The following is a 26,368-nucleotide window of genomic DNA, read 5'->3' as shown; positions in this document are numbered from 1 at the left end:
TTACAGCCCATCAACGCTGTGGGTACGGCTACATATGCAACCGAATGCTGACTACCCAATTTCACATCACGATATTTTATCCCTCTCATCTTTCGAGAATTCCATTCGAGGCAAAAATGGTGGGAGCCTTCTCTTCCTACTCCCACTTCCCCCTCTCTCCCTCCGTCTGTGCCCTGTCCGCCCCCAGGAAATCCTCTTCTACCTTCTTCCCCCCTCTCGCCTCGATTCCCAACGCCCGGATCTCGCATCGCGCAGCAGGTCTCTTTTGTTTCTGATTTGCTTACTTTATGAATCTTCTTGAACCCAACGAGCGAATTCATGCTGCAGGGCCTCCTGGTTCAAGAAAGAAGACCAGTGATAATCTAATTGCGGAGATTTCCCCCCATAGAGCCGGTATGGGTCTAGAAAGGAAGCAGAGATTGCTTTCATTTCTCTCGTTTGGATTTTTTTTCTCCTTTCAGAATGCGTGATTGTTCGACTGTTGTTTCTTGGTGAGGAATAGCATCTGCAGTGAGATTGTTAAGGATCGAGCATGGTGGTGCGTTCGCAGACCTGTTGAACGAGAAAGGGAGGAATTCGGCGGAGAATGAGATGGGTTACGTCGAGAGGACGCTTGGGTTCCGTACGCGGGATTTGGATGATAGAGATATGAGATTGGTAGCGTAGAGCTGCATCTTGTTTTCTTCTCATTCCCTTCGGTCTTGTGTGGTAGACACGTTCATGGTTACTCGTAATCGTGGTGGTGTCTTTAATTGCGTCTAAAAATATGGATGATCTGATAAAAAAGAACTCGGTAAAGAAAATTATTATTATCTTTTTACTACTTGAATATTGGTGCCCCATTTATATATCTTTTTTATTTTTAATGAAATTCGCCTTATTTTCTTTTTCTTTTTTTATCTCTATTTAGGGAAGATGGACATCACCAAATCTGAACTTTATTTCACTACGTAAATGAAATAAATCAAATTAACTCATCCCACGTGAATCTTGTGTTCTTTGATGAACTTATGTAATGTACATTCTGTTATAGGTGACTGAAATCGTTGGAGGAACTGTCCGTTGGAGACGCTATCTTGATCATCTCATCATGTCTCTCTGCAGTGAGGAGAAGATGTTTAGAGACATGGAACCACTTCTGTTGCAAGTATAATTCTTTTATATGCTTGGAGCATTGAGACTATCAGCACATTTTAAAATATCTAACAAAGTGTGGCATCTAGGTCTCTGAGATTTTATTTTGAGGCTATGTTATATGAGATTCTTATTACAGAAGTTTGTTTTGATTCATATGTTTTATTTGACATATCATAATATTTGATAATATTTACATTACCTCTAAAATTTCAGTTGTCGTTAACTTGTTATTCCATGATATATATATAGCAGCATTCGTTTCAATGTTTAGGTACTTCGTATTGGGTTTTATGAGATCATCAAGTTAGGCATGCCCCCATATGCTGTTGTTGACGAGGTATATTTCATTCTCTCTACTTTGAAATTAGTTTATGTACAAGTATAAATAGGTCCCGAATTGTTGTTACGTTAAGTATCATGAAAGAGGCAAAGCAAAACTTTTTCTTTCAGTTTGATGCTATGTATTATGAAACTTCATGATTCTATTCAATTTGCATTGCTTTTTAAATATTTATTCCTCTTATCCATGACTTGTTATTTGATCCATGATCCCTGTGCCACCTATGCAATGTAGATGGTTGTCAAGTTTACCAAATTTGCATAATTTTCAATATTTAGAATGTTTGACCTACTAAAAGCTTCTTGGATTAAACATATGGATCTTGTGTTATAAGTTTTTATTTCAGGATTATGAATTATGTTCTCAGGGCTTGGTTCTTTTCTTTCTGTATCAGTAAATTCTGTTTAGACACCTTCTTTGTTGGGTAATTAATCGAAGGAAACTTTCAGGCATCGAGTTTATGATGTTCATAAAATCCAGAATTTGCTTGGTGTTCTAGAGATAAGTTAATACACTGTTCCAATGGCAGAGGTAAGCAGCACTTGGAAGGGATGTTTGAGTGGTGCCTGAAATTGCAGAGTTTTAGTGTGTAGGTAGAAGGCTGGTGACCCTGAAATTAGAACTCGTCTTCTTTTTAAGGTTTATCATATTTTCATGATGCTAGTTGACTAATTAGCTAGCCTGTGATCTTTGAGACACTCAAGATGCACAAGAAAGGATTAATATTTCTTTTCACGTGAATGAAAGAAAGATGCTTATCCGGGATACTTCTAGGAAATAAGAGTGGGATAAGAAGCCTCTGTGTGGCTTTTGGAACATTTTATTTGGCAAACTCCTGTTGATCACAGCTGCTGCAGTGGTGTACTTAGCTGGAAAGTGAAAGTAGTTATTATACTTGTTCATTCTTGCATTGCATATAAATATCGGATTGAGTTTTGACAACTGCCTTGCAGCTGAAGCACGTCACATTCGTGTTGATTAGCTGTTTTGATGTTATATGGTCATAAAAAAGAATACATGTTAATAATTAGAGAATTTTCTTCATTTTTCTTATTTTAATGTGTTTCTTTTTGTTCTTGAAGAGCTTAAAGTCATATTATCTTGAAGTGTATGGCCAAGAGTGTAAGAGTTTCAAGAAAAAAAGCCTCATACATTTATAAGCCCTTCAGAATTTAGATGATAATGATTTACTATCTGATGTCCATTTATTCTAATGATATACATTCTGCTTTGGTTATTCTTTATATTAGTTTTTTTGAAACGGCAATACAAAAACTTATTGTAACTTTCTTTTAAAATTTTAGAATGTAAAACTTGCAAAAAGGGCTCTAAGGCCTGGAGCAGGAAATTTGGTGAATGGGATTTTGCGGAAGCTGGTTTCGCTGAAGGTCTGAGATCATATAATCATTGGGTTTGTTTGACAAAACATTTGTTGGTCAACTTGTTTTTGTTTTACCTTGGTGTCCTTTCTGTTGCAGGAAACAGATTCACTTCCCCTCCCAAAGGTAGCTGGTGATGATCGTGCACAAGCTCGTGCTCTGGCCATTATACATTCCCACCCTGTGGTGAGCTTTTTCCCGTGTTAATAGTCACGTCGGTAGCAATGTGTATGAATTCTTTGCAAGTTGAGGCCCATTTAATTTATATAGAAAGGTGCAAGCAAAACTGTTTTTTGCTGTATAGTGGATGGTGAGGAGATGGATGAAATTTTGGGGGATCGAAGAATCTGTGAGATTAATGAATTGGAACAATAGTGATCCATGCTTTGGCCTAAGGTTTGCATATCATCTTGTTAATTCATCTTAGCTTATTACATTTTTTTTATTTTTGTATAACTGATGTGAAGCCACTTCCTGTTAGGGTTAACACTGCAAAAGGTTATACAAGAAATGATCTTGTTAATCGGCTGAAATCTTTGAAGGTGATTTGCTTGGCTTTTCTGTTTTAGCACTTATTTATCTTAAGCTATTCTCTAGTGTGAATGCCTTGTTGCATCTAAGGGGTGTGTTTTCTAAGAATCAAGATCACTTTTGATTGTATAATTTTTCCACCAGACTAAAAGGTTTGTAGATCTTATAGCATAATTCTTTCTTGTGTTCTACCTGCAAGATATGCCACAATGGAATATTTTCTTGGTTGAGAGCTGGGCTGGAATTATTGCTGTCTACTCTAAAATTTCATGTGCAAATTAGATCACCATCGCAATATGGATATAGGGGTTAATTGAGCTTGGTCCAGCTAGGATGTCTGATTTCTGGATTGAACCCAACTTTTTGGCTTCTCAAATACTTGTCCTGAAGTTGGACTGAATTAGAAGAAAGCTAAAAGTGATGAGATAAATTTCATTCATCTGATTTTAGGTTGGTTTCAGGTATTCTTTTATGACAGAGCTTACCCTAGAAGGAGATGGTGGATGTGCTTATGTCTAGGTTTGTGCTAAAGACCACAGGGTACTTTGGTCCTGGCCAACTTATTCCACCGGTACTCTTCATCTCTGTTGTTGTACCATTGCCACCTGCCATTGAATTTTCAGGTTTAAGATATCAGTATCACTATAAAAAAAACATACCGATAAATACCAAGCTATATGGCCCTATGCGAGTTCTTGTTTGAACAGTTAAATACCAATTAGTATGTACTGGTTATACTGGTATTTGAAACTTTGATCACTTCGCTTGAAGAGATCTGGGAGCAAAGAGAATGATGGTTGACCTCATAATTTATCCTAAAATGTCAGCTCAAATATATTCTTAAATAATTGATTTTAGCAGAAACACTGAAATGCTATTCAAAAACTAAAACTAACTGAAATTTGCTCAACTTTTTTCACCAACTAGGTACTGATATTATTCAAGAGATTTTGAAAAGAAAATAGGAGGAAACTGAAAATAGTAGAAGAGAGGCTCACTGCCTTTGTTCAAGGTTTGTCGTACCTCGGCGTACCGCCCAATACAGGTGGTATGTACCAGCCCGATAAGAGACTGATATGAGTGATATATATCGGTTTGTTGGTACATCCCACTGTACCATGTATTGATACATTGGTATAGTTCAGTACGTACCAATGGCCTATCGGTATACTGGTATAGATCGGTAAGACGAACCATGCTTTGTTCTATTTCTTTTTTAAAAGCTCATGTTGACCAAGCCCCCTCCTTAAGTGGAAAAAAGGCTTACTGTTCAGAGTTGCTATTCACGATACTTAACCACGTGGGGTACTGATAGTATTGGACCTATTATTGGTTCATATTAACCAGGGTTGATGATAAACATGGACTTGTAGACTAGTAAGCTACTACCCTTCTTAATTCACATTAGCTGGCTTTGTCCTATCTTTGTTTAACTGAACCCAAATTATAGGTTAATTTTCAGTCGAATAAAACCTAGTTTTAGCATCCTATTGTGTGTCGCCATACTTAATTGGATTCCTGATGCAGAAGCAATGGAATGAGCTCAAGATTTCTTTCCACCCCAACCTTGTTTGATGCATAACAAATGATTTTTTGTCAGGGCTCTATCAGAAAATTATTGAAATGCTTTACTTTTGAAGAATAGCTGTTTTCTTGATTGTGTGGATATCTTAGTCAATGATCTTCAAAACCTGCTCTTTTTTTTTTCTTTTGTAGGCCGTTAAGATAAATTATTATCTCTCTAGGCTTAGTCTCTCAAAAATTAAGTGGGAAGTCATAATCTTAACCTGGTGAATCTCCATTGTTTTCCTATTGAACTTTTATGCAAAAAAAAAAGCTTGTAAGAAGGAAAAGCCCTTTTGGTAAATCACTTAATGCAAGAAAATTGTATGCCTCTAGCATGACTGAATACTAAGTTTTCATAGAATATGAATTTTGACTTTGTATTTAACTTAATCATTGTTGAGTTCAGGTTCCTCATGAGCTTTCTACGTTTTTGGAGGATTTTGTTCGTCTCCAAACTGGGATGCAGGTATCATGGTTTGCCTTACCGGTCCATACCGGTAAATGATAACTATATTGGTCATCATGCTAATATGTTTATTATTTAGTAATGTGTTTTTTTTTCCTACCATACAACTGTTACCAAAATGATTTTGCATGAAATGTTTCTCCTATGTCAACACGTACTAGTTGCATGATGTAATGCGAGAGATGTTCTTCATATGGCATGTATCAATTATGGTATAGGATGATTTCATGTGATATACATCCTGAAAATTTTGATCTTTACTCATGTTATAGAAGATTTGATTTTGTTGTATAGGGTTATATTGGGGAGGCATTGGGGCTTCGGCCATGGATTTGAAATCTGCCTCTTGTTTGGTGAATTTGGTTGATTTAATAAAAAGAGGTGAAGTGTATGATTAATTTCAAGTGGATGTCTTTGAATTTGTGTTGATGAGGCTAATATAGTTATCTTTCCTCTAGTTTGCATCATAATATATTCGAGTTGAGAGAGGGGAATGCAGATATGCCATGTTGATCTAGGTGTATATAGTTATCGATTTGCTAATAATATGATACTATTAATCAAGGTTTGTAATATCACCCTGTCACAGACTTAATTGGATTTGTCTAAGTCGTGCGGCTCACTTATGTGTTCATTTACAAAGGATCAGCCTCCCCGTAACCTCTTAGGGTCCTATAAAGACCTGTAAAAGAGAAGATGGGTTAGAAGAAGCATTTAACTCGGAATCCTACAAGTAGACATTTCAGTAAACACTTGATAAGTAATGCAAAATACAAAGATAGACATCGTAAGATTTAAACTAAACGGTTGCCCAATAAAGGGTCCAAGATGGTCCACCGCGGCTAGAAATTCCTAAAAGTGCCCACATGACACTGTTGTTGAACAAGGCAGTGAACTAACCTTAAACAATACCTCAATGGCTCATCTAGTCTTGCGCCACCCGGGTAGCTTTACGGTGTTGAGATGGTTGACATTTTATATTGCTATTGCACACCTATAAATCATTGAAAATGGTTGCCTACTTCGTTTCTTGGTTAAGCACTCTCCTATCGACCTGAAGTCCCTCACTTTCGGCTATCTTGATGAGAAGGCCATCGATAGTGGTTTTACAAAGTTTTTTAGCCTTTACCCTTCTATCTTGCCTTGGCACTTGGAGTCTGTCACCGTATTCTCCACCTCGGCTTGTTTCATGACCATGAAGGGATCGACGACTCCACGAAAGTCCTACCTCTGCAGTATCATAGTTCTTCGTAGCCCACGATGCTACAATCTGTCACCTTACATCTGCCTCCCTTTTCTTCGTGATTGATAGATCCACCTCGGTGGCATTATGGCACTCCTTCGAATGCACCCTCATTTTGACCAATCTTTGGTTTTGGATAGCTAAGTCATTCTGGACTGGTCATCGCTTCCTCGCCTCTTTCGACCATATGCTTTAATACCTTTGTGTTCTTTAAGCAGTTCACCTTGGTTGATAGGAAGGCATACTGCAACTCCTATACATGGCCTCCGCCATCATGTTGTAGGGCTTGCATTGATTGTACGCTCCTTAGCATCCTTGGTAGTAACGTTCACTTGTTCGGCATTGTCCTCTAACTTGTCAGGCTCCCTTATGTGAATATGAGTTCTAGAGCAGTCTGACTCTACAATGACTCCGATCATATTTCTGTAAAATCAAGTCCCTCGTGGGACTCATTGGTACTTATATTCGGAAGTCCCATTTGGTGATATACAACCCCAATATGCTGATGACCAAGGCTTATATCCGATGCAAGATTTGGTGCACGCACTAAAGACCTATCTTTGCGGTACCATGACATTCACTCCTTGAATCTATAATCGTTCTTGCCATCATATTGCTTATCGAAGCAAAGCTCCCAGTAGCTCCAATTATCCTTTTGGATAATCAAGTTCCTCATGGGACTTCTCCCATATGTGTCGTATTGCCTTGAACTGTTCCACTGCTATCCGCTGCACCATATTACCTTCTATTGGCATCTCCAGTGCATTTTGATAGATGTGATGAACTCAAATTGTGATCTTTGCATCTGTGGCCTTTATCGACGCATCACAGGGTCTCTATCACTCTTGATTGTGTTTGCTCCTTTGGGAATCGACCTTCGTCCACTCGCTCTCGAGTCACACATGGACAAAGCATAACTCTTTAACAGCTCGTCACCCAGCAACTCTCGAGGTCCATTGACTTCACTAATAGTTTAGTGCACCATTTGTTAGATCCTTGGCCTCTGCCTCTAGCACAATCTCTGTTATGCACTACTTCCTTTGCAGCAACTCAAATGACAACACAGTTGCATATTCTTCAATAGTACTTGCCTCCGCGTCCTCTTACCTCATCACAAAGTATTTTGACTCCAACTTCGCCTCTACAAGTTGACTCGCTTTAGTCTCTCTATCAATTGCTTTATCGAGATAAGGTGCGTATGCCTTGAAGCTTTCTTTGACCTTAGCATCATGCAAGATGAGTCTGCTCCATCAAAATAAGAAACGCAAGAAACGATATGGTTTAGCTCTTCCTTTCCAAAAGTTCATGTCCTTGACCTCCCTTGATCTCTGTCCAAGGAAAGCTCCACGCCTCTACTCTATATTTTGTCTTCTAAATCGACTCTCTTCATGTGGCTTGGGTATTTCACTAAGTTCCACTAAAGTTACTTTGCTCCTCGGTTTGCATTGAGATGATGTGACCCTCATGCCCACTTTTTTATAGGTCAATCCTCCGTCGAGCTCGATCTCCATATTAGCTTTAAGTGTGCCTTCGTTTCGGTGTTGCTTTAGGTCACTGCCCCACTTGATCTTGCAATGTGTTCACCAACACATAACCTCATGCAAGATCTTGCGATGACTTCTCGTTGCTTGCTCAATTCATTGAGCTTTATGGAACTTTCGTCTTTTAGGTATCTTTCTCAACATGTGTGGTCCTTTACATATGAATCTCCCTTTAAAGAATCCAAACTTATCCTTCCTAGATACATGTCTTGTTTGAGCAGTTTCTTTTCGCATCCTTCCCTTTGAAAGTTTCGAAGACCACCATCTCCTTGGACTCCGCATTGCTTAATAATCTATACATTGTTCTGCCACCACGATTGCATTTATTAGATTGCAACTCTTCACTAATGCAGCCCTCGCTACACCCTATAAGGCCCAGTAATATGTTGAACCTACTGTATAATTCAGCCTCTTACGGACATATCTTTCCCATATCGAAGAGAAAGTTTTCATGCTCCATGGTGCTGAATTTTGTGCACCTTAGGATGGCCACGAACAGTCTGTTGTCCGCATACAAGCCCTTGCATGAGTACTGAATTCTTCGAGTTAGCAATTCTCCTTGCGTTTACGAGCTTTACACAAATTATTTCTATCACTGAGCAACCCATCTCTCCTTGCACGGTCGTATCTGTTGCCAAGCACCCCTGCTTTCCTTTAGCACCGTTAAGTTCGGTTGCCAATGTCGAGTCGCAGCTTGAACTCAGCCATCCCAACCTTTGTGCACTACTCGTTTTTCTCAGCTCGCTTGTTCTTGTGATGCCCCTCACATAAAGGGTGACAATTCATCTAAATGCTAATCTCGAATGTCTGTTTATCTGAGCAACTCTTTTTCCTACATCTCTATGCTTGTGTCCCTTAAATGATCGTGTGTGATAATTGCCCTCAACTCAGCCCCGCTAGGTCTCCCATGCTTGCATGCCAAGTATTTCTAAATGTGCCTGTCTACTCTGATACTATCTATCACAAACTTAGCTGGATTTGTCTCCCCATAATCTTTTAGGGTCCCTTAAGAATATTTCTTAATTAGGATTTGCAAAAGAGAATACGAGCTAGAAAAAACCCGATAACTCGGGATCTCACAAGTAGACATTTCATCAAACACCTGATAGATAATGCAAAATGCAAACATAGACTTCCCAAGCTTTGAACGGTCGTGCAGAAAGGGTCCAAGGTGGTCCATCGCAAACAAAAGTTCTCACAAGTGCCTGTTGAATCTTGGATTTTGATGATGAAACTAATTGATAAGTGTTTATGATTTGATTTGCGTTTTTAGTGACGTAGGATGCTTCGTTCAGGATGAGACAATTAAAGCAGGAAGAATCATGTTGGGCCGGAGGAATATGTCAGAAGATTGGACGTCGAGCCGGAGGATCTATCGACATATCGACAGAAAGCTTCGGGCCATGGATTCGGGCATCGGTCCAAAAAGAGCGGATATTGCGCCAAGGATATCGGAGTTGCGGAGTCAACTGACCGATTAGGCAATAGGCTGCAAGAGAGGACGATGCGTCGAAGAATCGAACGAAGCAACGAGGGACCAATGACATACCGGACAACATGATTCATGCTTAGTATTAATTGTCTAGATCGAAGTGTGTTTTTACATGTGCGGGATTAACTACGATAGCAAGACATAAAGCAAAATGAAGTCCCAGAGTCAAGGACGCGATTTCGTTGGGAGTTCGAGAGTTCGTTGGAAGTCCGGACGTTCGTCGGAAATTCTATCGGAATTGGCCGAGAAGTCTCGGAGCTTGCCAGAGAAGCTCGTCGGAACTCACCAAGAAGATTGTCGTGAAGTCCAGGAGCTTGCCGGGAGTCCGCTGGAACATTACCGAGAGATCGTCGGAAGTTCGTCAGAAGAAACCAAGACTTACGGACTTGTTTAGCTTAAATATATCTTAGATTTCGTAGTTAGCACGTAATTGGGTTTGGAATTAGGCCAACCCAATTATGGGCCAGTTGGGCCAATGTAAGAACGGTGTTGGGCCCAATAAGAGGCCCAAACAGTGACCCAAGAGGTGACACCGTCGTGGCACAGTCTCTGAGACTATGTCAGACGGTGGTACCCCCCTGGCAGGGTGCTAGGCGGTGGTACCGCCAGACTGGGTGGTGGTTGTTAGAACCCTTGCAGATTCTAAACTTGGGGTTGATCTCTTTAGGGGATCGGCCTCCTTGGAACTCTATAGGGGTTCCTCCCTCCAAGTTGCTGCTCAAAGGCTGCAAAAAAGATTCATCTATTGCTTAAGAAAAGAGAAGGAATACATGGCTATTTATAGGGCTTCTAAACCCTAACTCCTAATAGGACTCATACTTAAGACTCATACTTCTAACCAACTCCTAATAGAATTCCTACTCAAGACTCCTATTCCCTTACAACTCCTAATTCTTCTCTAAGAAAAAACCTCCTACATGAATGCCCCTCACAATTAGGACTCTCCTAGCTAGAGTCCTAACAGAATGTCCCTCTCAATTAGGACTCTCCTAGCTAGAGTCCTAACATTTTTATATGAATGTCCCTCTCAATTAGGACTCTCCAAGCTAGAGTCCTAACAGACCCGCCCTCTTCAAATCAGCCTTGTCCTCGAGGCTGATGATTCATGAATTCTGGGAATTTGATCTTCAAGTCGTCATAGTTCTCCCAAGTGGCATCTTCTTTTGGTAGGTTCGCCCACTGTATTAGCACTTCATTAGTGGGTCGTCGTCGTCGAGTCACGATCCGTCGATCAATAATGGCACTTGGCTGGGTCTGGAGTTCTCTTTGGGTAGTCATATTTGGTGGGTGGCTTTGGGCTGTCTCCAAGCACCTGTTTAAAACTTCCGGTTGGCTGTTGGTTTGTGGGTGATATGTCGTACTCCTTTTCAATTTAGTACCCTGCATATAGAATAACTTTGTCCAAAATCTGCTATTGAAGATGCAAGTAGAATTTGTCACAAGCACAATGCGTCCCTTATAGTGTAATTCTTTTGAGTCCCAATTATAATGAGCCATGGGGCTTGGTGCTTCCTCCAATTTTTTTATAATCTTACTAGTATCTGAATCTTCCTGCCATTCCATCTTAATATCCTCAAGGAAGTCGCTGGTCGGAAGTGAAACGGTCGAAACTTCAACTTCCTCGGGTAGCTGCGAAAGCGCATCTGCAAGAACATTCTCTTTCCCCTTTTTGTAAGTTATTTCAAAATCGAATCCAAGAAGTTTTGTTACCCATTTTTGCTGCTCGGGGGAAGATATCTTCTGCTCCAAGAGATATTTTAGGCTTTTATGGTCGGTCTTGATTTGAAAGTATCGCCTGATCAAGTACAATCTCCACCTCGTTGCTGCGCGCATAATGGCGAGCATCTCCTTATCATATGTTGACATATTTTGATCGGAGGGAGATAATGCCTTGCTAGTGTATGCGAGTTGTTGACCATCTTGAATGAGAATGGCTCCAATTCTGACTCCAGATGTGTTGGCCTCAATAATGAAGGGTCGGTTGAAATCTGGTAGTGTTAGCACCGGCGTCGTCATCATGGCTGCCTTAAGTTTGTCGAAGACAGCGGAGGCTCTGTCCAACCATTGGAAGACATCTTTTTCTAGTAAGGAAGTAAGTGGTGTACTGATCTTTCCATAGATTTTCATGAACTTGCGGTAGTAGCCTGTTAAACCCAGAAAGCCATGTAGCAATTTTATGTTTCTCGAGGTCGGCCAGTTTTGCATTACTCCAATTTTGAAGGGGTCCACTGCCACACCTTCCTCTGATATGATATGCCCAAGATATTCCACCTTTTGTTGAAGAAAGCAAAAATTCGTGGTTGTTGTGTGTTCAAAAGGTGGTTTTCCGTATGTCTTCTTCGCATGCTCGTATTTGATGATACCCGGATCAAAGGTCCAGCTTTGTAAAGATTTGTGCTCCCTTTCATCTAGCAATTCATCTACTATTGGAATAAAGTATTTGTCCTTGATGATTATGCCATTGAGAGCTCGGTAATCAACACATATTCGCCTTGTTCCGTCCTTCTTGCGTACAAGTAGCACCAGCGAAGAGTAGAGGTTGCAACTTGGCCGAATAACTCCTGTTTCGAGCATCTCTTTTATAATCCTTTCTATTTCATCCTTCTGGAGATGTGGATACTGATATGGCTGAGCATTTGCTGAAGATTTGCCTGGAAGAATCATTATACAATGATCATGCCGACAGGTAAGAGGTAGGTTGCGCGGTTCGTCAAATATATTTGAAAATTCAGTAAGCAAAGGAAGTAGATTTGGATCTTCAAATTCTGTTGGCTCTCCCTTAGTTTGCTGCTCAAGTTGTACCAAAAAGTCACTGCATGCTTTATGCAAAACATTCTCCATTTGTTGTGTGCAAATCGTTGTTATGTCGCCCCCACGTTTCCCGTGCAATGTCACCTGTTTCTCCTTACTGTAAAATTTCATAATTAGTTTCATAAAATTCCAAGAAATATCACCTAATGTCGTCAACCATTTAATTCTAAGCATGGCCTCATGATTGTTAAGAGGGAGAAGGAAGAAATCTGTAATTATCTCTTGGTCCTGCAGCAATAGTTTCTCCTGCAAGTGCCTATGATCACAATTCAAAATCCGTCCGTCGGTGACCTTAACATCAAACCTGCAGCGATTCTCGATAGGTAATGATATCCGAACAGCAAGCTTACTATTTAGGAAGTTAGTAGTACTGCCCGTGTCGATGAGAATAGTGATTGGTTGTTGTTTGAGAAGGCCTCCAATTTTCATCGTTTGCGGGTTTGAGTAGCTAGCTAGTGTATGTACCGTAACTTCGGTCGGTTGTGGCTCTTCTTCTGCATCTTCTTCTTCATGTTCAAGGCTCTCTTTTGGATGTTCAATGACCTCTTCTTCTATCGGTTCAATCATAAGAAGTCCCCCTTTACTACAGCGATGCTCACGGCTCCACGGCTCGTCACAATGCCAACATAACCCCTTCGCATATCGCTCCCGAAGCTCTTCTCTTGTTAACCTCTTTAGTGTAGGGACTTGGTCGACAATAGGGGGGGCTAAGGGCTTCAATATTACTGGTTGAGGAGAGACCCTAGTCCTCCGAGCTTCATGGTTCAATTGCTCCTCTTGATGTCGTGCGAAAGAGATGGCTGCCATAAGCGTATACGGTTGTCGCGCTTTAACTTCTCCTCGGATCTCTGGCTTCAAGCCCTCAATGAAGGTCCACAATAGCTGTTTTTGAGACCAATCATGAGTTTGATTAGATAACCTTTCAAACCTGGTTTGGTACTCCTGAATGGTGGAGGTTTGTTGGATCTTTGCTAGTTGTTCGTCAATATTCTCGTAATCGGTTGGTCTGAAGCGAATCAACAGTCCTTCTTTGAATTGTCGCCATGAAAGGACTCCATAAGTATGTTCAAACCAGTCAAACCACTGTATAGCATCCCCTTCAAGATGTATAGCTGCAATTTTCACCATAGATACATCCGCAGTTTTGTGGTACCGAAAATATCGCTCCGCGCGCGAGATCCAACCAATCGGGTCTCCTTCTTCCCATCTAGGGAAGTCCACTCTCATGCATGGATAGTTGGGGTTGGTCATAGAGCTTCCCCTCTCTTGGAAGTCATATCTTCGGGCTTGGTGTGATTGGGCAAAGCTCTCTCCTTGATGTGATTTCTTCGGGCTTAGTAGTCGGCCCAATCTGAGTTCGGTAAAGAGCGTCCGAATCTTATCCTCCATTCGCGCCTCCAAGGCTTCGAATTTAGCATCGATTGCCTCCTTAGATGCCATAGTATATGCCTCCAAATCTATGATGTTAAGATCTCTCTTTTGTTGTCAGGTTAAAGGCATGTATAGGTTGAGAGAAGTGATGGTCGAACGGGTTGGTGGATTGGTGGATGTAGGTTGCGGTTTAGGCTTGTTTTGTGGCTGTTTTGGGTGCAGTTTGAGGGTGTGGTTTAGTAGAGTTTTAGGGCTGTGGATGAAAGTTTTGGATCTGTGGTAGATGGTAGCAAAGGTTTGACAGAAATCCGTGGAAGTTGCAGCAAGTATGTGCTGTCTTATAAGAGTAGAATTGTCGTCGAAGAAACAACGGTTTCTCGACGTAATTTCCACCAAAAACTTGAGAGAATTGAGGAGGGAATTGATAGCAAAATCACAATTTATATGACAGCAAGGATATCTAATTTAATCAAGAAAATTTCGGCAGTATAACAGCAAGGAAATTGGTGCAAGTTGCAATTGCAGAATTATCGTCGAAAAATTTCAGCGGGTTACGATGAAAATTTGCAGCAACATAAAATCATTTTTAGAGATGAATTTCTTAATAGATCAATCTTAGATGGAAGCCAAGATGATCTATGAAGTGTATAAGAAATTTCATTCAAAAAATATTACAAATAGATGGGTTAAGGCAACGATATGCAGCTGAAATTTTCTGCAGCATAGATTTTCAAGTGTAGCAGAATGGACAAAAAAAATCAGTAGTTTATATTGAGAATTTTTCGATGAAACCAAAGAGAAATCTACTGTTAGGAAGTGTCAAATATGTCATGAAAATTTCGTAGAAATTTGGATAGAAAAAGCACAGTAGCAAGATCAAACAGATGGTGCTATGCGGCTTGAATTCTGCAATTCAAGTGCAGCAGATTGGACATAAAAGATCAGTAGTTTATATTGAGAATTTTTTGATGAAACCAAAGGGAAATCCACTGTTAAGAAGTGTCAAAGATGTCATAAAAATTTCGTAGAAATTTGGATAGAAAAAGCACAATAGCAAGATTAAACAGATAGTGCTATGCGGTTGGAATTCTGCAATGTATCTTTCGTCGTAGAGATGAAAACTTTGTGACGAAAAGTTTATGCAGCAATATAGGAACGATTTTTTTTTTTTTTTTTGGATTTTCGAATAAGGATAACTAAATTGCAGCAGCAGTAAGGTAGGAAACCAGAACCTGTTGCAATTCACGGGGAGATCAAAGGATGATCCGTGGTGGTGGAGATGATGATGGAATTCGGTGACGATCTTTTAAGCAATTGTGGGAATTGCTTTGGATGGTTGTAGAGGGTTGATGGATGGCTGTGGAAGGGCAGCGAGACGCCAAGAACGCTGCTATGATACCAGGTGTTAGAACCCTTGCAGATTCTAAACTTTGGGGTTGATCTCTTTAGGGGATCGGCCTCCTTGGAACTCTATAGGGGTTCCTCCCTCCAAGTTGCTGCTCAAAGGCTGCAAAAAAGATTCATCTATTGCTTAAGAAAAAAGAAGGAATACATGGCTATTTATAGGGCTTCTAAACCCTAACTCCTAATAGGACTCATACTTAAGACTCATACTTCTAACCAACTCCTAATAGAATTCCTACTCAAGACTCCTATTCCCTTACAACTCCTAATTTTTCTCTAAGAAAAAACCTCCTACATGAATGCCCCTCACAATTAGGACTCTCCTAGCTAGAGTCCTAACAGAATGTCCCTCTCAATTAGGACTCTCCTAGCTAGAGTCATAACATTTTTACATGAATGTCCCTCTCAATTAGGACTCTCCAAGCTAGAGTCCTAACAGTGGTACCGCCCAGTGCAGTGTCAGACTAACACTGGCGGTGGTACCGCCGAGCATAGGCGGTGGTATCGCTCGAACTCGGGATGAGATGTTTTTAGGTTCCAAGTTTGAATCAACTTGAGGCCTATAAATACTCCTCTCATCCCTGGGTAAGATACACAAGACTTGAGAGTAAAAATAGAAAGAAACGCTGCTGCAATCTTGTGTGAACTCCTCTCAAAAGTTCTAAGTGTTAGAATAGTTTGAGAGAGGAGTAAGTGGGGGTGTAAGGATTATCTCCTAAACTCGGTAAAAGGAGAATCGAGTTGTAAAAGGTGGTTGGTCTTCGCCTATTGAAGGAAGACCGACAGTGGATGGCGGTGGCCTCAACGGAAGAGGAATCAATGGAGTGGATGTAGGTCACGACGATCGAACCACTATAAAAATCTGGTTTGCGTTTCCTTTGAGCACTTTACTCTTATAGCAAACTGCCTCTCCTCTTTACTGTGCTTTTACTACGCCTACACTCGTATACGCTTTCAAGGTTCCGAAATCGGTTTTCAACGTACGAAAGAATTTTCAGAACCGACGTTTTTACCGCTGCACTAATTCACCCTCCCCTCTTAGTGCCGACTCGTTCCTAACAGTTCCTAACAGTGCCCACATGATACTATTGTAAAACAAGGAAACAAACTAGCCTTAGATAGTACCCCAAAGACCCTTCTAGTCTTATGTCACCCGGGTAGCTCTATGATGCTGAGATGGCTGACATTTTGCACTACTCTGCACACCCAAAAATCACGCAAAATGGTTGCTTGGATGGCTTGTTTTCGGGCAGTTTTATCTTTGCACAACGACCTTACACAACCTATGTATATAGACCTTAAATGACCACAAATGTCAACAAAAATGGGGTGCCAAGCCCTCTTCATACTGTTCAAAACATGGACACTCAGAAACATTGCATCGAACACCTTGTTTATGAACTTGTTTGTGATAGCCCGGTACAAAGTTTTTTGGTTTCACTCTTTTCAAATTCTTGACAGACCAATACTTATGGAACCTATACTGTTCCTATTAAATATACCAGTTTTGGTTGATGCATCTTTAGCCCCTTGTTTTTAGTAGTTTTCTAATATGTCAATGCCACTTAACTAATTAGTTAAGCCTATTGTTCTATTGCAACTATTTTCTCATTTGCTATGAAAAGCATACAGTCGATTATGTGATTTATCATAAACTCACCTGGTGCATGCACTTTAGGAGGTTTGAATTTCACGCTTTTTTTGTTGTTAAAGAGAGATAGAAGGAAATGTAAGAAAAAGTTGTTAGAAAAAAGGAAAATTTGTCATTTCATGGCTTTTAGTTTGATTAGTGATGTTGTCTGCAACAGAACAGTGGCACGGAAAAAAACTCTTTGTATCCAACCCCCAAATCGTTCTTAATGGAATCCAATACTGGAAGGATTTTTTTTCAGAAATTATAATAATAAATGTTAATTTGGATCTTGACTTTCAGTAGGTATGAAACCATCAAGAAATTTCCTAAACCTATTAGGATATTTGTTGAAGCAGTCCCACTTTATACTACAATATTTGGGACACCAACACAACCTAAAGATTATTTGGAAAAAGTCATATCTGCTTCAAACTCAAAACCTCTAATAAATTATAACAAGATTGGGTTATGCTTGTTGTCTTAGTTACTTTGGAATAGCCTTTTTTAAATATATTGCTGATTCTAAATTCTTCTTCTTCTTTTTACTTCTATTAGACTGTTATACAAGCTGGCCTATTAAAAGAAGGTATATGTTCAGTTCAGGATGAGAGTGCAGGTTAGTGAATGTCATCATGTCAGTCTATTTTTGTGAAAATTGTAAACTATGCTTCTGATATTGTCAATAAAATTTTCTTTTTAGTGCACAACACAACCATTACTACAAGTATCTACAACAGAATTCTCAATCCGTCTTTGATGAGTTTTCAGTTCTTTACGTTTTCTTGGCATACCAAGACAAGCTCTTAGGTAGGCATTTCACCATGGATAATTATTCAATCATTTGCTTGCTACTAAGACCTTCAGTTCCAGGTTTTCTAGGTTGACATCAAGACAACAAAAATAAATACTTGTCCAGCACATCCATTTTCATGCTCATATCAAGTATGAGCATGATCCCCTCATGGATGTATGCAATACCATGCTTTTAGAAACCCAGTGAAACTGTCATTTCAAGTATTAATAACTCTTGGTCCTTAAATGCAAGGTCAAAACAGACCTAGTTGGTATGTTTAATTCCATACGCAAATTTAAGTTGTGTGTCCTTCTTCATGCCCCCTAGAACATATTGTCATTTGTTTATTATTCTGAATTTTCAAATTTTATCTTTAGATCCACGAATTATCTCAAAGCATTTGATAGGAGTTCGCTATATGATCCATCACTTATTATCTGTTACAAAGGCTGTTAGCCAATTTTTATTCTTTCAATTTGACTTCCTAAATATGTTCATGAATCTAGTAGATGTTGGAGTACTAAAAATGATAACTGCTACACAGCTTATCAGAATATCTTTCAGATCTAATCTGATCTGTTTTTGGACCTCCATATCGAACCTATTTAGAGCCTTACACAAATTAATCAACATTTTATTACAGGTCTAGTTGTGTCTGTTGTGGACCCACAACCCGGAGACACCATTGTTGATTGTTGTGCTGCCCCTGGTGGAAAGACTCTTTTTATGGCTTCACGTTTAAAAAGCCAAGGTGATCTAATCTAAAATCGAAACTTTTGTTCCTGGTTTAGTTGTTTCTTCATATATCTGTGCAGTTCTCTATTTCCATTTGACATGATAAACGTGTCCGAAGCAGTTCTAGTGGTATTAAGTGGTCACCCAGTTCTATCTTCAATATTTTGCTTACTTTTGGCACTGTGAAGCATTTGATAGCACATTTTTAAAATTGGCTTATTTGAAATGATGATCCAACTATAGTCTTTTCCAAATTGTTATTATGCAATAGAGCAAATGTTGATGCTAGTAGGAGCAAGTTATGAACTGGCTCCATTTAAATTGTTCTTTAGAGTAGATAGATTTTGATAAGTTTGATAGCCTATCTGAATTGGAAAAAAAATCAAAGTGATACATCTGATGCACATAATAATCTGACAGTAATGATCTATTTAACAATTTTTTACCCTGCTTTCCTTTGTATAATCTTTAGTTTCTTTACCTGTGGCAGATAATTGTGGCTCACAATCAAATCTACTCTCCTACTTGCCTTTATAGATTTTGATTTCATTTTCTCCTGTCATTTTGTAGAGATTTAGCTTGAAATTAAGTTTGATTTTTTTTTTAGGTATGGTATTGGCAATTGATGTAAATAAAGGCCGCTTAAGAATTCTCAAAGAAGCATCCAGGTCACATAATGTCAATGATGTGGTCACTACCACCAATGCTGACCTTCGTTTATATGCTGTGAGTATATGGTCCAAATTTAATGACTTAAGTTGGATGTGAGTTTTCTTTTAGTAAGTACCAATTACGTATTCAAGTATCACCAGTCTTTATAGGTTATGCATTTCTTTTGTTTTATCTGCTTCATTTGAATGCTTTGGTTGGAAGGTTGTTTCTTGGGTCAGCCACTAAATATCACACCCAAAAATATTTTGAATATTTAGAATTTCAAACATCTAAAGTTTGATTGCATTCCTATTACAAGCATTATATAAAATAATTTAAGCCCAAAATTTTCCATGCCTAAGAAATCCACATATAATTATCCAATCACAAACATCAAATATCCCATTGTAATTAAGATGTATATCTGCAATCTAATCTCTATCTAGATCTTATACAATACATAAGAAAATGACAGGACGAATCAGTCCTAGGCTCTTCATAGCTGTCTAATGTCCTAATGCACTTTACTGATGTGACTTATAATAAAACATAAGCATAAAAATGCAAAGAAGAGACCATCAAAGCAAACGAGGTAGTGCCTAGTAACTGGAGCAACATGGATGTGGTAGGCTCTCAAATGATGCAAAAATAAATATGAAACTGGCCACTGTAAGTTTGGTACCATTCAATATTCATTATAATACTAACAGTACCAGACAGTATATGTTGGTACTTATATATCTTTTCAAAGGTAAGCATTATACCTGTCCAATCAAGGAATAATGCTGGTACTTGATCGAGATTTAAAATCATGTATATAAGTAACGACAATGATACTATTGAGTTATGTGATTGCTAAAATGATGGATACATGATTACCCCAAATTATCTCCCTCACACACACACACACACACACACACACACACACACACACACCTACCTGAGTATAGGTACAACTCAGGACACTTCATTATATTCTGATGGTCATATATTTGCCACCTCTAGGAAGACATTCTAACGGAGAATCATCTAGCTTTATGAAGGATTCCAGGAAACTTTATTGTAGGCAAAGAAATCAACAAAAAGTTATCAATTAATTGGCCTAGAAACTTAGGAGTTGTATGAAAACTTAAAGTCTCTTGGTCTTTCTAGATGTTAACCTTCGGACTTTAATTTGTATTAAGTGCACTCTTGTATTAAGTACACTCTTTACTATTTAGGTATCCTAGAAGTCAGATAATAATTCCCTAAGAGATTATTCTTGGGAATTAGTAATTACTATCTTTATTGATTATGCCTAGGCTCCTAAACCCCTATAAATAGTGGAGCTTATTAATATGGATGAATCACTTCAGATTTAAATTAGAAAGAGACTTGCAGCTTCTCTCTTCTAGTCTCTTACTCTTCTCTAGTCTCACACTTCTCTTTCTTTCTCTTCCCTTCTCTTTTTCCCTATTTCTCTACTCTGTTCAACAACACATTCCATATATTCTCTCCCAACTATGGATGGAGGTTGGGTCCTTACCTACCATAATGGGTGCACATCTCTTCTAACTCTATGAGACCATTTTAACTGTCATGTTTGTTGGTTCATAAATTCTAAAAAATTTCATTCTATCATTGTTGTGCTGCCTACCATGAGACAGGAATATATTCTTGCAGCATCGAGGATAAAATAATACATTATAAGTCCTCGCAACTCGCAAGTCACAACAAAGTAACAATTTTTGTTGATAAACTTACCATGGCACATTGAATAGTGTCCAGAATGTGCTTGAACAAATGAAATAAAGCAGTACAATATACCTCTTATGTTTTCACTCTCACCTGCACTCTCTCTCCCTCTACTTCTTCATATCCCCAGCTCCTTCCTCTTCTCCGTCACACTACAACTGTTCTTTTCCTTCTTCTGTGCCTCTATCTCTCTTTTTCCGTTGTCTGTCCAACCTCTGGCCCACATCAACCATAATTCTCAATCAATGCACTGGCCCGCATCCAGAATTGCCAAATAATTACATGTATTTGGAATTGCAAGATAAGGAATTGATCCCCACCGCTTTGGCACTGATCACAGTTAACGGGAAACAGCGCCTTGTGGGTGAGTCATTGTTCCACGACAACGATTGCAGTGACAATGGAAGCATCTACGAGGATTGAAGTGTCTTGCCTTGTTATATAGGCGTGCTATTGGGCTGAACATGTTAGGTCTATAACCCACAAGTGGGTAGGCCCAGTGGAGTTGGTCATCGATGATGGTCTAATGGGCCATACGATTAACAACAAATTTGTCTGTTCTAAAGTTTACTAAGTCCTTTTATATCAGTTAAACTGTAATTATATAAATTTGTATGTTGTAGTAAGTTGAAATATTAGAGTCAAATGACATTAATTCCTTATTTGCTGGTCTTAAAAACAAATATTGTGATTACTTTATGTTCTTGTTTTAATCTAACTCTGATACATAGGTTGCATATTCTCATGATGCTTTATTTTCTTGCTTTAGTAATATTCTGAGAAACAACTTATGTGACCTGTTCTGCATATTTAAAATTTGATAAATCATATTTTCCTCCCTTTAGGAAAATCATAATTTGAAGTTTGACAAAGTCTTGTTGGATGCTCCCTGCTCTGGACTTGGTGTCCTCTCCAAGGTACCTACCTTTTTGCTTAGGAGGCTCTTTTGGTTAGTTGACTGAAACAGATGCAAGGTAGATCAAGATAACTGAGACATATGTAAGGTGAAGTCCTTGATCATACAAAAGGTGTTGAACTAATTGTTAAGTGACTAGTTGGATGCAGTTCAGTGATTTACTTGGCTACTTGCTAGGAGAAATGCATGGATCAATTGATATGTTGTCAATCAGATCTTGTCAACCACATGGCTTTCTGATTGTATATCAAAGTTGCTATCATTCTAAATAACATTTTTGTCTTTCATTGCACACCAAGATTGGTAGGAATAACCAGATTGTTTGGTTATAGCAATCTTTCTGGATTTTTTTAATCTATTCCCTTGCTCTTTTGGCCTTTCTCTTTAAAAAGAGAGCAGATTTACGCTGGAATAGACGGCTAGAAGATTTGGAGCAATTGATGAATTTGCAGGATGAGCTCTTTAATGCAGCTTCCATGTGAGGATTCTTTGTTTTTATTTAACTTTATTCTGTCCTTGTCCTTATATCTTTTAAATAAATCTAATTTCAAAGGATTCTTTGTTTTTATTTAGCTTTATTCTGTCAATAGGTTGTCCAGGAGTTTGCATATCCGTAATCAGTATCAGTTTGTCTCAGAAATATCCTAGTTAGGTACCTTGATCATAATATGGGCAGTTAAGTTGCCCTATTTTCCTTATATTAAACAGGTCCAGGGTCTATTGGAGGGAAATCCTCCAATGGTTTTTACTGATAAAATTTACAATGCATCTATTTTTTCACTTTACCCTTAACCTTTCTTTGGTAACATTGTGGTATCTTGTCAGATTATATTGTGAGTTTTACTTTCTATGAACCTATGCTCCAATTCACTGAATAGTATGTTATTGTTGCTATGCTTTGAGAATTAGAGAAATTTCTTGTGTATTTATCCTCATTTTAACATGAATAGGTTGGTAAAGCCTGGTGGTGTACTTGTGTATAGCACTTGCTCCATTGATCCCGCAGAAAATGAGGAGAGGGTTTCAGCATTTCTCCTCAGGCATCCAGTATGAACTCTTTAACCTCTTTTTTTTTTTTCTTTATGTGCAAGGTCCAAGAGGTAAGGCTTGTCATTTTCCTATTATGCTTTTACTTTATACAAATTTTATAAGCTAACTTCATTTGTATGCATGGTTCGGCTTATCGGTTCGTACCAGTATTTACTAGTTGTCAGTATAGTATGTATCGAGCTGTACCGAGCATACTGACACATGGTACATAGGGCATATTGATATACCGTTTGTTCCAGTCCCTTGTGGAATCAGTATGTATCGCCCATATCGAGTGGTACGTTATGGTAGAACAAACCTTGTTTATATGTATTCCCTTATTCAAGCCTAACCCTTGATTTTAGTTTATAAAACCAGTAGTGTAGTAACATGCAAAAGATATGAAGCAATTGCACTAAAGTATACATAACCATCATCATAATTTGAGCATTAAGCTTCTTGTAACTTGGACTCTTCCTTTTGCATGGATCTGATTTTATATTTGTTCTAACTTGTGCTATACCATTTCTTATTTAAAGCCATATTGTTCCTTCACACAATACGTATAAGTTCAGGCGTGGAACTGTACTCAGTTCTTTAAGCATAAAATGCATAAAGGACTGGTGCGCAAGTATGAAGGGTCATTCCCAATCATCAATAAGGTAGGCAATGTCTCTTATAAGTTGCAACTATTGGCATGACTCATAATTCACAATGTACTCCATGCAAGCAACTTGAAGGCCTACCACTTAGACCCATAAGATTCTTTTAGAAATGTTTCAAAGCCTCTTATGAAAAGTGAGTTGAAGCCATTTTAGCGGATTGCAAGATGAAGCTACCCAATGAAGCAGAGCAGATCGAGTATTTGGTAAAGTGGCGGAAACTTCCCAGAACAGAAGTCAGTTGGAAGCCCGAAGATGCCTTGTAACATGAAGAAGCAGTCATCAAAACCTACCAACAAGCATCGACGAGAGCGTCAACAGTTTAGATGGGGAGAATGTCACAGACAGTCGTCGCACACTTGCAACACCTTTATCAACGAATCATTTGTCATTTTTGTTTGCTTGTATATTTGTTTGGCAGTGTGTTTTGTCTTGTTTTTGTGTGTTTTTTATTAAAAACTGTAAGCATGAACAGCTTGTAGAACTACAGTGACCGCTTACTAGAATGAGCAAAATTGCCCCAAGATGACCCAATTTTCGTGTGTCATGGTCTTTTTCTTTTGCAGACTACGGTGCAAAACATTAACCATTTCAACACCATGGAATCACTTGAGTAGCACAGACTTGGGTTGGGGTTTGAGGTAATGTTGGACGTTGATTGGATTCACAAGTTCATACGTAAAGCCTACGAGACCTAAGCGAGGTTGCATCTAGACTGATCCTTTGCGAATTGATAATACAAGAGTACCTTACGACTTAAGCAATTCCAGCTAAGTCTATGACAGTTTGCTTTCACCTACCTCCCCAGTATGCTCCTTGCTTTTCTCCTCATTTTCTTTCTTCTTCTTCCTTCTCCATTGTTTTTCTTCTTCTTCCTCTTCTTCTTTTATCTTATTCCACTGGCTACTCTTCTTCCTTCCTCTTCCTCCACCACCTCGCCTTCTTCCTTTATCTTCTTTCACTGCCTCCTCTTCTTCCTTCCTCTTCCTTTTTCTCCTTTCCTCGCTTCACTGTGTTCCTCTTTTTGAAACAACGGTACTTACTGGTCCGGCCAGTGATGGGTACAGATCCAATACACGATACAAGCATTCCTTGCCTTCATGTGACTTTGCTCCTGAATGTTCTAGTATGCTCACTGATATACGTTCACAAAAATGTTATTGCAAGTTTATTGGAGCAGAATTTATTGTTAAGTTCTAACTAAATTTACTTGATAGTTTTCTGATGTTTAGATCAAATTATAGGTTTAATCCAAACAATCAATACTAGACATGGCTTTACTTGGAACGGTAATTTTTAATTAAACCTTGTACAGTTTCCAGTTTGGTTTCAAATGATCATGGTGTGACTATTCACCTTTTGATTGATGTATGGTTATGCTAATGCCACACCGAGGATCAAAACCCATTTAAAGAGGACACATCTGTTGCTGAACTTGGTTGTCTTCTCATCATTTATTTATTAGTGGCAATACCAACCACAAGTGTTTATTTTTGCATAAACCATGGTTTATGTATCTTTGTATACCTTGTTCTCAACCTAGATAACTATATTAACTTTTACATGAAATGATGTCCGCAACTGCAAACTGGACTGTGCTGCATAGTTACATGGATTACGTTGAACTTTATACTTTTTTGGTCTATTCACACTTCTTTAATTCTGTAATAATATATTGCAGGAATTTGTTGTACAACCAGTACATGGATTTGTCCCTCCAGATTGTGTTACTGAAAAGGGCTATTACTTCTCAAACCCAGTCAAGCATCACATCGATGGATCCTTTGCTGCTCGGCTGGTCAAATCCTCAAGATCTACATGCCAGAAGCCTATTCCTTAATGAGTTTAGCTAGCACCATATATTGTTTTACCTCCACCGGGCATTTATATGTTTCTTTTAAGCAGTAGAGGTCCAGAGCTGTGTGGATATCTGACCTTGTGATGTGAGCTGGGCAAATTATTATATCGGAGACAAGAAAGTTCATCTAGGATGGCTCAGTAAATGAGATTCTTCTTCTTTTATCAGTCAGTTTTTCACTTTTATTTTCCTTTGTTTCGTTTCATGATATTGCATTTTTCATAGCACGGGATCCAACAACTCTAGTGTCTTACAGTAAGTGTTGCCTCCTCTTTTTTCAGGTTAACTGAAGGAAAATCAAGGGAAGTACCTCAACAGGTGTCATTAGATAGCCTTTTTTTTAGCTCCCTTGACAGCAATATAGTAATTATCTGACTGTTGCTGATATATCGTGCAGCGGCTAGACTTTGTCTTGCAAGTTGCTCAGCTCGACTCATTTACAATTACACTATGTTTCTGTTCATGACACAACAACGTAGGAACATATTGCAGTTGGAAATGACACCCCACAAAAATGGCAGTTCATCACCAAATTTGTAGTTATTTTTGCCTGGAAAAAGTTAGGACTAGTGAACTGCTGTGGAAGACATCAACTGCGGTCAAGAAACAACCAAGAGGTTTTGGGATGTTCAAAGGCATGTGTGATTGTGTCTTGCAGTTGTTGGACTCAGAACGAGGATTAAGCTTATAGATTGGAATCAAGTTTTCATTCGGCAGCTCACTATTTTAGCCAGTTGCACTGTTGGCTGAATGCTCTTTAACATTTATGGTCAAGTAATCACACAATTTCAATGGAAAAAATGACTTCTAGGAAAGTTATATAGGTTTGGTTTTTTGCTTTGATTCTTTTTTATTTTGTTTTAGGTCCAGAATGCTTTTGTTTTGCATATTATGAATCATTTATGGAGCAGTAAAATGCCAGTCACAGAATATATGAAGTTGTCTTTTATCTTGTGTTCATATTTATCATGACTCCTGGTGAAAACAGTTGTATATGTAATCAAGGAAGTTGCTTGTCCTGAACTGAACTCAAATTTATCCATTATCTTCTAGCTAGGTGGCAATTTACCAGAGAT

General features: G+C 38.8%; 1 protein-coding gene across 1 annotated transcript; it reads left to right on the top strand.

Moving 5' to 3' along the window:
- The first annotated feature begins 76 nt into the window (after positions 1 to 76).
- On the top strand, positions 77 to 26,239 carry LOC135633290 (uncharacterized). The gene is made up of 18 exons (XM_065142593.1): positions 77 to 258; positions 328 to 393; positions 503 to 657; positions 1,034 to 1,147; positions 1,409 to 1,474; positions 2,782 to 2,865; positions 2,956 to 3,042; positions 3,161 to 3,252; positions 3,338 to 3,398; positions 5,360 to 5,419; positions 17,470 to 17,530; positions 18,351 to 18,458; positions 19,050 to 19,168; positions 21,673 to 21,744; positions 22,136 to 22,221; positions 22,694 to 22,790; positions 25,116 to 25,459; positions 25,574 to 26,239. Exons 1-17 carry the CDS (start codon positions 117 to 119, stop codon positions 25,272 to 25,274), a joined length of 1,629 nt encoding a protein of 542 aa, XP_064998665.1. The 5' UTR covers positions 77 to 116; the 3' UTR covers positions 25,275 to 25,459; positions 25,574 to 26,239.
- Positions 26,240 to 26,368: the final 129 nt, after the last annotated feature.

Source organism: Musa acuminata, chromosome BXJ3-3 (assembly GCF_036884655.1).
Source record: "Musa acuminata AAA Group cultivar baxijiao chromosome BXJ3-3, Cavendish_Baxijiao_AAA, whole genome shotgun sequence".
Lineage (NCBI taxonomy): Eukaryota > Viridiplantae > Streptophyta > Magnoliopsida > Zingiberales > Musaceae > Musa > Musa acuminata.
The sequence above is the reverse complement of the archived record's forward strand: the minus strand, read 5'-3'. Positions and strand labels throughout refer to the sequence as shown.